Source organism: Alligator sinensis, unplaced genomic scaffold, assembly GCF_000455745.1.
Source record: "Alligator sinensis unplaced genomic scaffold, ASM45574v1 scaffold61_1, whole genome shotgun sequence".
In the NCBI taxonomy this organism is placed as follows: domain Eukaryota; kingdom Metazoa; phylum Chordata; order Crocodylia; family Alligatoridae; genus Alligator; species Alligator sinensis.
In genome coordinates this window covers 1,316,838-1,330,865 of record NW_005841986.1, presented here as the reverse complement: position 1 = coordinate 1,330,865, position 14,028 = coordinate 1,316,838, and the positions used below count along the sequence as shown (strand labels likewise).

Sequence of the window (14,028 nt, the reverse complement as noted above, 5' to 3'; positions counted from 1 at the left end):
CACAAGTGAGACCGGGGGGTTCTCTGGAAGAGGTTCAGCAATTCTCACATGGGTGCTGCTAAGCCAGAGATCCATAGATCCCATCCCCATGGGAGGTCCATGCAAGCTAACGTCCACAGTAGAGCTCTGCAGTGCTGCAGCTGTCACGCTAGGGGTAGCCTACCAAGCCCAGGGAAAGATAGCCCCACAGCAGCTTGGACTGAAGGCATCATCCACTTCAACGTCAAGCCATTAAGATGTTATTGAATATTTCACCTGTTTTCTGTGGCATCAATTAACTTCCCCGATAAAACCCCAGAAGGAGCCTATCCTACCCAGCCAGGGTTAAGTGTAATCTCCCCGCCCTGTACTTCTTGTTTCCCCTGTTTGCAAAAACAACCCCCCTGCCCCCAAAACCCCCCATACACCTCAACAAAGAGCAGGTTTGGGTGGAGTTTGCCTCTACTCAAATCAAATCCCTCCCTACCCAGTAGATTTCATCTGGACAGACAGTTGTGTGTTTCTGGAAGCAGAAGTTTAAAATGGCAAAACCCACTTCCTATTGCAGTATGTACCACCCATGGACCCCTACTATGTTCCAGATTCAATATCATGTTAAAAAGAACTTTAAAAATATGCATTTCCTTCTTTGGTTGTTAGCACTGTGAATTATTAGCCTGAGATTAATGACTTTTCCTGACAGCTCTCTTCTCCTGGATAACGCGCAGACTGACAACAGATTTTCACTTCCCAGTTCTTGCGCATTAACAGCACATGGTGATGGTCACATGCCAAACACTATGGAGGAACTCTACTACAAAGGGTTTCCACATATGTTGTTATCACATTGCTCCCTCAGAAACACTCTTTTGGTCAGCGATTTCACACAAACATCTGGCAGCTCCATCACCACAGTCACCTGGCCCTAGCTCCCATGGCATTTATTACTGTACTTACCCGTGCAAAGGCCTGAGTGCCATCCTCCAGTTCAAAGATGGCACCAGCCTTCTTGCAGAAACTCTTCACTGTACACTCTGCCACCACAGCCCCAAAGTGATCACTGGAGAGCTGGCTTAGCAAGCCACCGGGCTGGAAGAAGGCATGCCGTAAAGTGAACCGTACTGCCTTGGATGTAGGGTGGACAGACAGGATGCAGGCTTTTACCTGGGGAGAAGACAACAGCATGGTGTAGGCGAGCAACGGGAAGACGTGAAAGTGTTTTCAATCACACATCCTATCATTAATCATTGCAACAGATCCCTATGCTGTATCTTTGGGACTTCAGAGATGATAGAAAGCACTATGTTAAACCCAGTATCTTTACAGGCTGGGAAACTCTTCTTTAGTTATTTACACTAGCGAGGCTAGTTTGGTGCCAGCAAGGTGGGAAGAATGTGACTGCAAGCAGTAAGTCCTCCCAAGAAGCCATTCCCCATTCTGCACGTGTTCAGCTTCCCAAACCTTAAGCATAAACCCTCCGCCAGCTATACCCTCCAGCTCCCAGAGTCCCTAGTGGCACATTCAGAATTCAAAGAAAGCAGTGGGGTGGGGGAGGAACTGGGGAGAAAGCTTGGGAAAATAAAACACTCAAAGCTAATTCTGCCAACCATCCTACCAACTGTCGTTGACCCCCTCCCTCCTTTACTAAGGAGTTGTTAGGGAAGGAAAGGAAAGAAGGAATTTACGGAGCTTTCTGGTTCCCACAACCACACCCCCATCTACTTACAGTTTGGTTTTGTGAATAGCTCCCCGCTTTTTTGGGGTCCAGATGCATGAAGTCCACGATCCCAGTGAAGGAAGAGAGGAAATTCAGAGTGAGACCATATGGAGTCACCTAAAGGGAAGAAAGACATTCTTCAGCAGGTCACATCACAAACAGACATCCCGCTGGTACTCAGCAGCAGCTACATTGACCAGAATAGGCCCATGGCTCAGGTGTCTACTTCTTGCATCTGCTGGAAAAGAATCCTTCAGCATTTGTCCCGAAAGACCCAAGCCCCCAGAGCTACCCATTTCCTTTGCATTCTGGGATTCCAATTTTCCTTGGAAACCAGACTGTGCATGTTGTCATGGTTCCAAAGAGCTCCTCATGAGCCAAAAACCCCACAGTCAGACAAGGCACAAGAACATGGAACTTCTGAGCTTGCAAAAAAATAAGTAAACAAAGCTTCAGAGCCTGAACTGAAGCTTTGATTCTGCCAAGAGCACAGAACAAAAGCAGGGGAGGTGTTCCCATTCATGGGAAAGGGAAAGGACGTGGCATTTAATGTTGCCACTTCTAATGCTTGAAGTCTTATTAGGTTCACCTTGATGAAGGCAGAGCACAAATGGGAGGGACTAGATCGCTGCAGCCTTCCAAAGAGCTGTCTCCAGAGGGTGGAGGTTTAAGGGAGAGCCACCATTCTATGGGGCTCCTTCCCGTGTCCCTAGGTGCAGCAGGAAGGGCAACTAGGAGGACGAGTCCAGGGAACGGAAAGCCTGACACTTCATCCAGTACTGCAGCAAGCTGCCACCTTTCACTTCCAGCCTCATGTGGGAGTGGAAGGGTTCACCTCTCTAGTACGAAGGCTGCGGTAGGAAGGGTGATGCTGTGATGGGACACTAGGTCACTTGCTCTCATGCTTTCCGAGTCAGACCTACTCATTTCTAGAGAAAAGGAGACCTTACTCCTATGGAGTACCTGCTCTTCCTTTACGCTACAAAATCACGAAGAGGCTCATCAGCACTGCAAGCCAAGGGGCTTTGTAGTTGGCAGTGCATGCAGCACAGAGCTCAGATCCCACACCAAGCCAACAGGGCCAGCAGGCAGAAAGTCCTTACTTGGATTTGCATATTCATCTAGTTCCAGCTCACGCTCTTCAAGGCAGAACATATCCCTGGCCAGCCGTCCCTGCCCACCCAAACCCTAGGTTAACAAATGCAAGTTTACCTTCTGAACCTGGGCTTTTACCACCAGCCCCGGCAGCAAGTTACTGAGCGTCCAGTTCTGTTCTTCGGTCGCAATGGCAGCAGCAACCTCAGACCGACCCACAGACAGACGGACAATCCTCCCATTGTTCTTCACCTCCTCAACAAGACAGTTCAGGTACTGCCCTATTTTCAGTTCAGCCCCTACAAACACAGGACACATGCCAGATAACCCACTGCCTTGCTAGTCACCTTCTGAGTCAGAACTTGGAGCCTCCCTTCTGGGGATGGGAAAGATGCTGAAAGGGAGTTTAGTCCTTATCCCCACTCAGACTTCAGCCTCTACGCAACCACACATTGGTTGGGGTTGATCTAGGCACAGCTGTGCCTATGTTCTACTATGAATATTTCCTAGGCTTTTGCTGGCTGCTGCATGGGGTGGGAGGAAATTCCAGCTCCCCCTCTCTCCTTCGCCGCTGTTCCTGTGTTAGGAGTTTTTTTATGCCTTCCTCCAAGGTATTGGGTGTTGGATGCAGCCAATGCTGGAGATTTTCACTGAGCTGTGCCAATGCCCCTGCTGAGACTTAAACCTGCAAGGTCCTGGCTAGATGGTCTTGCCCCTCTGCTCAGGGTCAGACCATATCACCATTTTGGTCTGGTGAAGCCCAGTGGCTACAGGGAGCTGGCACTGGCCACTCCCAGGACAGCTGCAGCAGAAGCTGGGGTGAGTGGGGACAGGCAGAGCCCCAGGGGGTTTGGGGCATGGTGCAACCCAGTGGCTGCAGGCAGCAGGTGCCAGCAGCTCCCGGGGCCACTGCAGCCAGGGATGAGGTGAGTGCTGCACCATGCATCACCTGGGGCTCCACTTGTCCACACACACCCCAGCCCATGCTGGAGCAGCCCCAGGAGCAGCTGACACAGGAATCTATCCCTGTTTATTACATTATAAAGTAAGTTCGCTTTATGCAGCATTCTCCAGGCCTATGCCAATCGCATATATGTGAATTTACCTCACATATAACGAATTCCGGGTACAAAAGGGTCATTCACATAAGAGCAAATTCGCATAAATCGAACCTGCATAAATCGAGGGAAACCTGTATTAACGACTTTATACAGCAGCAGGAAGTTGGCTACTGTGGTCCCCCAGCTTTCCTTGAGGCAGGTTTCGGTATGATGTCTTGTGCTGTGTCAGGGTTGACTGTAGTTTTATTAAGAGGTCAAATTATGGATTTGTACAGGATGGTTTTGATAGGGATGATGTTGCCTCAGGCAGGTGGTTGGAGTAGATGTGACCTATGGAGGTCCCTTCCAGCCCTACTTCTTTATTATTCTATGAGCAATAGCCAGTCAGAACAGAAGGATCTGTAATGGAGACATTGCTCCATCAGGAAATGTCCACTGCCTAAATGCCACTGAACCACCAGCTGCTGGCAGGAACCGTGGGTCTCACTGATCTGAGCTGAGTTTGCATCAACGACCCAGAGGTGAAAGGCTCCAGGCCATCCCTATTCCCTACCTTTAGCTTTACCACGCACAACTCCACCTTACCTTTGTTGGATGATCTGAGGTAATCCTGGGCTTTCTGACGAGGCAGGAACGCTTTAGTGCCGCTGACTCCAACATCAACGAGGTAGCCATGATCTTCCACACTGGATACCAAGCCAGAAAGCAGCTGTGAGGAGGGAAGCATTACCACTCGACATCACAAACAATGTGGCTCTGTCAGCAGGCTGCCTGCACACAAGTTTCCTCCCACCATGGGGCCAGGATCTTGGAATCACCTACACTGCTTTGGATACATTCAACTCTCCCTACCGAGGAATCTATGGTATCTCTGGAAAATGTGTTCCTGCTCTGCTTGTCCAGCCAAGGCAGGTATCCCAGGGATTCCTGGCCAACTGCAGCTTTAATAACAAAAGGACTTTGAAAATTAATAGCCGTGCAAATTAGACACGGGCCCGTCATCTGAATGAAGCTGACACCATGAAAACAACTAACTAAGCACAAAACATCTCTCTTAATTAGGTGGCTAAATATTATGCCTGGTTTGCTGATAGAGAAACTGAAGCATAGACAAGAGGTTAAGTGACTTGCCCAAAACCAAACAAGTCAGTAGCAGAGAAATATCTCATGACTCACAACTCTCAGACCAGAGCTTATTGCTTTATACTATGCTACCTACCAAAATAATTACACAGAGAAAGAAAAGCACCAATTCTTGCTTTGATTCCATGCAAGGACAAAATGAATCTACTCAAGGTGTGTATACAAGGAAGAGACAGGAAGGAGAGACCACTCTAACATCCAGGGAGGCCTCCATGAATCCATAACACATACCATGCCTGATCTAAGAGCCAAGGCGTTCAGAGCCTTGTTGACATCTTTGGGGTTAATAGACAGCTTGACACTCTGATGTCCATCTATAGTCTTCTGAAGACTGGTCACAGCACATCTCACCAGCATCCCTGGTGGGTACAGGTCTGACAGCGAATTCAAATCCTGAACAGCAATAAAATTAAAATAAGGGCAAGAAAAGGCTCAAGATTAGCAATGTTAACTGATGCTGGATCTTAGAACGTTTCAGGGAAGAAGATTTTGAAATACAGACCCGAGAGGAAAGCTTTGTTCTCAGCAGCATAACCAGGCAGAATGTACCATGAAGTCTGGGAACACCGGGTATAGCTAATTCAGGACACCAGCAAGGAAGGAGGCATGTAATAACAGCACAGCTGAAACCATCTGGTCATTCATCATCAATGGTGAGGTTTGCTCAGGACTCATATAGCCAGGGGTGACCGATCAGAATGAGGACACACCACCTGAGCCTATTATGGTCCCACTCTCAGGTCCCTTTTTAGCACAAGGCATGAAGAGAGCTGGGACTGTTTCTCATCTCTCACTACAAAGATCCCTCCTCCAAGCACAATTTTAAACAAGCACTTGGCTAAGCTGAGACCTGGGAATGGACTTGCTCCACCTCCTCCTCTGGTACATTCATGCTCTCAAGGAATTAGACAGGCTACTTTGAACAGACCCCTGCATTGAATATCAATCTGCAATATCTTGGCATGGTGGAAAACATCACAGACCAACCTCTGGGGGATGGCTTGAAAGAGGGTAGTTTTCTCATCCCTGCTGGGAAGTGAGACATCTGAATGACACCCTGATTTCCCCCCCACCCCCCAACCACACACACAGAGTAGGCTTTAAGACTGGGGAACCACTGCTCAGTTATGGCTGCTGTTGAACACCCTGAGCTTGCTGGGTTCACAGACTCTGCTGGTGAAGGAAACACAAGGCCAGGAAAAAGTGATCCAGACTGGGTCTCCCATCTGTCAGCAGAGACCTGATTCTTCTGCAGTGCCTCAGGGTTGGTGCCTGCGAGGCCTCTTTGCTCTCACCCGCCCCAGGATGCACACCACCGCTCAGAGCCCCCTCACCTCCAAGAGCTCCTGCTTGGCCACCTGCTCACTCAGCATTTGGGTGTAGGAGTCACAGATACTTGTCACTTGCACGAAGCCAGTGAGTCCATTGGGCAAGCTGACCACTAGCTCAAAGCTGTTGGCCTCCTTCACACAGCCAAGCAACAGCATCCCTTCACTCAGGGTCTGGAAGAGAAGAGAAAACAGCGCTCTGGATCCCTTCATGAGTCAAATATGAGAAGGCACCATACACAGGTCTCTGTCCTGAGCAGGGACTTTACAGATTTAAGCAGAAAAGAGCTTACAGCTTCTAGCGAGATCACAGCATTTTCCATCAGCGCAACTCCACACCCTTCATAGCAGAGACCAATATTAGCACTGAGAGCTCAGGACAAAAAGATGCAGGGAGGTAAAGGGACCTGCCCAAGGCAATTCAGCAGGCCAGTGGTGGAGCTGGCAGGAGAACCCAGTTACCCTGGATCCCAGTCCCATGCTCCCTCCCCTGGGCCATGCTGAAAGCCAAAGCAAACTCCCCACGGGAACCTGCATCACACAAAGCACCTCCAGCACTTCTGCCAATGCTCAGCCATTTCCAAACCCACTGCTGGCATAATACAGACCTGGGCTGCACCATAAAATGCTGCCAGCAAAGCTACGATAGTGAGAGATGCAAAATGACGCAGCTCTTTTGGCAAAAAGGCCTGGCAAGCTGAACTCTGCAGACAGGAGGATGCTTTTGTCAGGTCTGCTTGTGTCATTTCAGGGACTCGATATAGCCAAGCCAGCAGGAGAAGCCCTTCTGTCAGCGTACACTGCAGCCTCACACAAGAGAGGTCTGCTGGCCAGCTGATCCACAGTCAGAAGCGGCCCTCTGAGAAGGTCTCTACAAACAGCATAAAGCAGGACACTCGGGGATACCTGATGACAGCAGTGAAATGTGCACTCTTGTCAGGGCTAGGAGCTGGGCAGGAAGAGATGCCTCCCTGTCATATGAGGCAGGAGTGACTGATGGGGACATCAGCTTCCCAAGCTAGGTGAAGCCAGTTGCTATCTGGAGGTGGTGCCTCGTGCTGGCAGTGGGGTATCTTACAGCACGTTCTACCCAAGGATTCACAGAGCAACCAGACGAGAAGTAGCTTCATCCCTCTTCCAAACACAGCACAGAACCAAACCAAAGCTCTCTCTAGACTGGCATCCTGTCCACCACTGGCCAAGACCAGTTATTTCAGGGAACAGTGTAAGAACCACAGGCAAGAAACTGGAAAATCCATGCCCCAGACCTCACCCTAGTCTCAATCTGCTGACTTAAGCCCTGATGCACAAAGTGCAATATCCCTCTGCCACCATTAACTGTGAGAACTCTGGCCACCCACACTGACATCTAATCATGTTACAACCCTGGCCCAATGCCTTCTTGTGGCCAAATTCCAAAATTTAATCATGTCGTATGACAAAATTTGCTTCCAGCTTCTCCACCCCCATCTTTTTAATTAAACTGAACGGATCGTGACCAGACTCTGGAACAGACACCCCATGGGGCTGGTGCAGGCACCTATCCTGGAGATTTCATAGATTTCATAGACATCAGGGCTGGAAGGGACCTCGGAAGATCATCGAGTCCAGCCCCCCGCCCAAAGGGCAGGAAGTCAGCTGGGGTCATAGGATCCCAGCAAGATAAGCATCCAGTTTGCTCTTGAAGGTGTTCAATGTAGGCGCTTGAACCACCTCCGGTGGCAGGCTGTTCCAGACCTTGGGGGCTCGGACAGTAAAGAAGTTCTTCCTTATGTCCAGCCTGAAACGGTCTTGTCGTAGTTTATGACCATTCGACCTAGTCGTCATCCCTTGGGGCGCTCTGGTGAACAAACGTTCCCCCAGATACTGGTGGTCACCCCTGATAAACTTATAGGTGGCCATCAGATCACCCCTGAGCCTGCGCTTTTCCAGGCTAAAGAGCCCCAGGGCTCTCAGCCTGTCATCGTAGGGTCTGCTTCCCTGACCTCTGATCATGCGCGTGGCTCTTCTCTGGACTCTCTCAAGCTTCTCCACATCCTTTTTGAATTGTGGAGCCCAAAACTGGACGCAGTACTCCAGCTGCGGCCTCACCAAGGCCGAGTACAAGGGGAGAATGACGTCCCGGGATTTGCTTGAGAAGCATCTATGGATGCAAGCCAGCGTTTTGGTCGCTTTACTAGCCGCCACATCGCATTGCAGGCTCATGTTCATCTTGTGGTCAATGATGACCCCCAAGTCTCTTTCTTCCATAGTGCTAGCCAACATAGCACTGCCGAGCCTATAAGGATACTGCGGGTTTTTCTTCCCAAGGTGGAGAACCTTGCATTTATCGGCGTTGAACACCATCAGATTCTCATCCGCCCACTTGCTGAGCCTGTCCAGGTCAGCCTGGATCACCCGCCTGTCTTCTGGTGTGGATGCTTTGCCCCAAAGTTTGGTGTCATCGGCGAACTTGGCCAGTCCGCTCTTCAAAAGGAGACTGGACGCACACCTTGCTGGGGTTATTTGACCCCAGCAGCCTTTCCTGCCCAGAGCAGGGGGGCTGGAGCTGATGATTTCATGAGGTCCCTTCCAGCCCTAAACTTCTGTGAATCTGTGCCCTTGCTCTTGTGTTAAAAGACAGAGGTGGTGCTCTCCCCTACCCTGGGGGTCTTCAAGAGGAGGTTCCTGCTTATGCAGGGGGTCGGACTCGATGATCTATTGAGGTCCCTTCCGACCCTAACATCTGTGAATCTACATGGAAAACAGGAGCCCCTGATCATCTCCTCAAGACCTTTCAGTACTGGATATGGTTTTTCCCATGTGCCTCCTTTCTGAGGTAAGACTTAACATTGAGGAAGTGGAGTGACAGAGCACAGGCAATTAAAGGTTAAATATATGCATGTGGGGAGAAGACACAAGCCTGGTATTCCCTGTGCAGACTCATGAGGACGCCTGCAGATGGGGAATATACGACAGAAACACCAATGTGACAGTGGAGAAAGAATGAGAAATCTCACAGGGTGAGGGCAAGCTTGAACATTCAAGCTGGTGTCCCAGTTGTCTGATGGCCAATTTAGTGGTACAGTGAGTTTGGTTTGGGACCAGACCTTTAATGAAGCCAGGTCCCTTTCAGTAGCTGTTTACTGTACATCCCAAGACAAAAAAAAAAAAACACATCAATGCTCTGCCTGCATTGCTAGAGGAAACCTCAAGTAAGATATGTGTTTTCTCAGTACATGTCACTAAGATATGATACTACTGCTTGGAAGAGGGAAATAACCGACTAACCAGCAGAGCCCTGCCTGTTGTATTCACCCCTCAGGTCAGTTAAGGAGAGGCTGTGAAAAGACAACCAGCTCTCACTGGCCTGAAGGCTGGTGGCTGCAAGAGGACTTAGGAAAAAGAAACCTCACAGCTGCATCGTAAGCAAAGCAGCCAACACTTGCCTCGGAACAATACTACACAAACCTCAACTGTGAGCAGGTCAAAATCTCTGGCATGGTCTTTAACAGCTTGTTTTTTCTCCGTCTTGAGCTTTTTCCGCTTTTCTGGCTGCTCCTGGTTCCTCTTCCTTTTCTGAGATCCTTCCTCATGGTGGGTCTAAGGCAGATTTTAAGGGGTAGAAAAAAAGAATTTGAAGAGATGGTTGCTGTGCTCCACAACAACTACACCAAGGAAGAACAAAGTTACTAACCACTCCAGTTGAGAGGAAAAGACTAGAGAGTTCAGGCTGACAAGAGAATTCCTCTGCAGTCTCCTATACTCAAGTCTTTGTATCTGTTCAAGTTTCTTCCCTCCCCCTCTCTCTCTCTCTCTCACACGCTTGGTACAAAACAGTTTGAGCAAAGTCATTATGGAGTTAAAGCCAAACAGCAAGAAACCTATAGTCACCCCTCCTGTCAAAAAACTTAAATGAGGCCCTTATTTACATAGGCATTCCCAGAGTGGCTGAACCAGATTTACCAGGGGCCTAGATTCTGAACCAACTGTGCACTCAAACACGTTCTGAGCTCACAAGACAGCAACTAGGCCAGAGGCTGACAATAAACGTTTGGTTCGCCCAGGGGCCACACTCCTCAGCAAGCAACTTTGCTAAATTTTGAAACACTTTCAAAATAGCAAAGTAACGGACCCTGAAGGCTCCACGGAACATGAGAAACCCAAAGGTTTGTTCAAATTTCTCCCTCATGCAAATCCACCAAGAGCAGTGTCATTACATCAGGGCTGAATCTGGCCCAGCACTGCTATCTCAAGGCAGACTGCACAGCCTCAAACACCCATGAGATATTAAAAAAGGCAAAGATTTGTTCATTACATTGAATTAACTGTTTGCCAAAACAGTCAGCAAGTGTCAGATACTAGCGATACTTTTAAGAGTCATTTAAATCCTAGGCTCCATGATGAAGACCAGTATTAATGAGCTGAATACTGCAAACTGTACTCAGACAAGAATGTCAAAGTACATGGAAGCAAGGACCACAGAGCCAGCTCATGTTATTCAGCACTGGAATAATTCATGAGCAGATTTGCTCTGCAAGTGAAAGCAACTCACATCAAATAAGTTATCCCGCTCTATTGACTGCCTGGCTGCTCTCCCCTTTTTGGGTTTCTTCTGGGTACCACCTCGAGGGAAGCTTTCTTCAGTAGATGCCATAGTTGCATTTCTAAAGGAAAAAGAAACAAACAGTAATGAGATCTGCAACTGTCACCACTGTTCTACATCAGAGCTGGAGTGACATGACAATAAAATGTCTTGAAGCCAAAGAGAAAGCAGTTTGATTTATTTGCAGTCAGGAAATGATAAACACTTTATCTGACGGCAACTCAAAGTTTAGAAAAAAAATAGCGGCCTCTGAGAACATGTCAACGCGCATTTCAAGATGTCAGCGATACAACACATCAGCTATCAGAATTCTTAACATGTTTTCAACTCTCTAACATTTTTACATTATCAGGCTTGTAACCGAGTACTTTATACACATTAAGGATGATACTTTAACCTTGGACATGATCTGAACCGATTCCCAGTAAACAAAGCAAATTGATGTAAAGCAAAACCATTTGAAATCAGCACGTAGGAAACCTTATTTTAAATCCTTTCAATTTCAACGCAGATGCCGTATGTGGTTCCTGGATGCCTCCAGCCACAGGCGCTCTCAGCCCCATTGGTGGTGCCACTCCACTCCACCCTCATGAGTGGGTACCTGCCGCAGAAGCTGCAGGAAGACAGGACAGCCCAGGGACTCGAGAAGCAGCAACAAAAATAAAAGAAGGGAGCAGTGCCCAGACCACGAGCCCAGGGACCACAGATTAATCCCTTGGGGACAGTTGGACAGCCCCGCTTCAGACAAACCACTACAGAGTCAGACCTCATAACCTCACGCAGGTTGTTCCAGCAGTGCCTCAACAGCTGCAGGAATCGGTGTTGTATTTTGCAGCTATCACCTGGTGCTAATTCTGGATCAACACGTGCATGTTTAGACAGAGCAGTGCTTCTCAACCTTTTTTTTTTAAAATCCGGATCCATTCGGATGTGCTAAACATCTACGGCCAGCCCTGACCTAGCGTCCCTCACCCCCACCCCTCAGTGTGCGGGGCAAAGGGGGTGCACGTGGGGTAGGGGGAGCCTCAAGCAGCTCCTCGGAGGCTGGACTCTGACAGCCTGCAAGACAAAAGCCACTATTTCCCATATTTTTAGGAAACATGGAAAATGTTTCTTCATTTTTAAAGGAGAATCCATTTTTAAAGCTTTTTCATGACCCTGTCACACATTCTTGCGACCCGCTTTTGGGTCACAACCCATAATGCTGAATTCAGAGGATGCTGGCAGCTGAATGGGTCATTTTAGGCAGAGGTTCTGACACTCGGTGGTGAATCAAAGTTACAGCACTTCCCTGGGGGCACGTGAAAACGTGCTAGCACGCCCAAATTCTGAGGGAGGTCCTTCCATTTTACTTCGGAAGTTTCCCTGCAAAACTGGAAATACCAAACATGCAACAGCATTCTCCATTTCCCATTCTAAACCACGGTTGATCGTCACCTTGCCGCCACTCCCATCCCATTTCAGGCGCAACGGGATGTTACTGACAGAATGAAACAAACACACGAGTCAAAGCTAAGTACTCCTTCAAACAGAGAGAAACCCCTGTCAGATGTATTATACATCAGAGAACGGAAACCAGAAAAAAAGAGCAAGATCGGGCAACAAAGGCAAACTGGGCCTAGAGAGCTCCTGGCCCGGCGACACCACAACCCCGCGCTCACCTCGCTCAGCAGCACGCACAAGGTAGCCTCAGCGTCACCCGGAAGTACTACCCCTGAGGAAGGGAGGGCAAAGGTCAAGCGGTTTAGCCAATCCGCGGCTCCTTGTGACGTCATGTCCGCTGCGCGAGGCGAGAGCAGCGCAAGGGGGTGGGGGCGGAAATAGACGCGATTGGGGCTTCCGGGCGCCGCCATTTTGCCGGCGAAGGGCACGGAGCGGCAGGGCGGCGGGTGAGGTTAGTGTGGCGGAGAGGAGAGGAGAGGAGGCTGGAGCGGGATGGAGAGGGGACGGGTTGCTCCCCGTCTTGTCTGGTAGATGGCCAGAGCCGGGGAGCAGGTCGGGTGTGCGGGAAAGGCTGAGGCCCGTCAGGGCAGCTACAGGCCACCTTAGTACGGGTGCCCGCTCGGGACATTTCTTGGGACACGGACGGCAGGGCGCGTTCGTCCCAGCCCAGGCGTGATGGATGGGCGGAGCGATGCTGCCCAACGGGGGTGTGAGATCCTTGATCGAAAGCAAAGGCTGGGAAGAATAATGACGGGGTCTCAAGCTGTTGTTCCTGGCGTTGTTGTTGTTCGTGGGGCTTTTTTGGTTTATTTCCTAATCCAATATTTTCGTAAATGCACGCTGGAGTTTGTCGCGCCGGTTAATTTCTCATCGTGGGAGAGTCGGAGCACGGCGGAGCGGCGATGTTTGTTTTAGCAGCCCTCCACAAAACTCGTGTGTCGGTACAGCGATTTGTCAGTTGACCACGACCGTAAATGACAACGTGCCCCGTAGCACGCTAACGGCGCACGTCCCTGTGTCATAGGGACTCAAATTTGAGTTTGTTTTGGTGTGCGAGTTGTGTCACCATCTCCTCCAAACCTCGTCTGAGGCAGAGCTGGGGACCGAGGTGCAGCAAACCGTAACGGTGACCTTTTCGTGGTGTCGTGGGGTGGCTGGCAACATGGGCCCCGAACGGAAAGAGCGGACTCGCCTGCTGTGGGGGTTGTGACAAGGTGATTCGCAAAGAGACGTTCATTCTTCCCTCCCGGCCGTAGTCGCAGCTGGAGCACGTACAATGCACGTCTACCTCTGGAAACTTGACTCCAAAGAACTCCTTAAAATCCAGATCTCGTTGTGTTGGAACTAGAGGTGCGCCGACGCGTCGGTCCAGCCAATCAAACGCACCGATCTGGGGGCCACGTGCCTCTTGTGGTGGCGGGAGCCTCCCAGATGAGCCACTTGGCGCTCGGTGCCACGCCCCAGCTGGACTGCACCTGCCCCCCGCTGCACCCCCTCCCTCGCTGCAGGGGCCTCCATCTGGAAGACTGTTTCAAGGCTCAACATCAGGAAAAGCTTCTTCACAGTCAGGGTGTCCAGGCTGGGGAATAAGCTCACTTGAGAGGTGGTGCAGTCACCTACCCTGGAAATCAAGAGGAGACTGGATGGTCACCTTGCTGGGGCCATCCGACCCCATCT

At 49.8% G+C, this 14,028-nt stretch overlaps 2 protein-coding genes across 2 annotated transcripts in view; one reads left to right on the top strand and one right to left on the bottom strand.

The window, feature by feature from the left end:
* The window catches only part of PDCD11 (programmed cell death 11), a 39,990-nt gene extending 27,338 nt beyond the window's left edge, over positions 1–12,652 (bottom strand). The window contains exons 1-9 of the mRNA XM_006021290.2: positions 12,570–12,652; positions 10,858–10,969; positions 9,774–9,905; positions 6,330–6,497; positions 5,227–5,388; positions 4,438–4,561; positions 2,909–3,090; positions 1,706–1,813; positions 937–1,143 (exon numbers count right to left, since the gene is read on the bottom strand). Of these exons, the coding sequence (XP_006021352.1) occupies positions 937–1,143; positions 1,706–1,813; positions 2,909–3,090; positions 4,438–4,561; positions 5,227–5,388; positions 6,330–6,497; positions 9,774–9,905; positions 10,858–10,959 (1,185 nt within the window). The 5' untranslated portion in view covers positions 10,960–10,969; positions 12,570–12,652. The remainder of the gene's footprint in view (positions 1–936; positions 1,144–1,705; positions 1,814–2,908; positions 3,091–4,437; positions 4,562–5,226; positions 5,389–6,329; positions 6,498–9,773; positions 9,906–10,857; positions 10,970–12,569) is intronic.
* Positions 12,653–12,696: 44 nt separating this feature from the next.
* The window catches only part of ATP5MD (ATP synthase membrane subunit DAPIT), a 4,316-nt gene continuing 2,984 nt past the window's right edge, over positions 12,697–14,028 (top strand). Inside the window, exon 1 of the mRNA XM_006021288.2 lies at positions 12,697–12,802. The gene's annotated coding sequence lies outside the window, so the exon portion shown is untranslated. The remainder of the gene's footprint in view (positions 12,803–14,028) is intronic.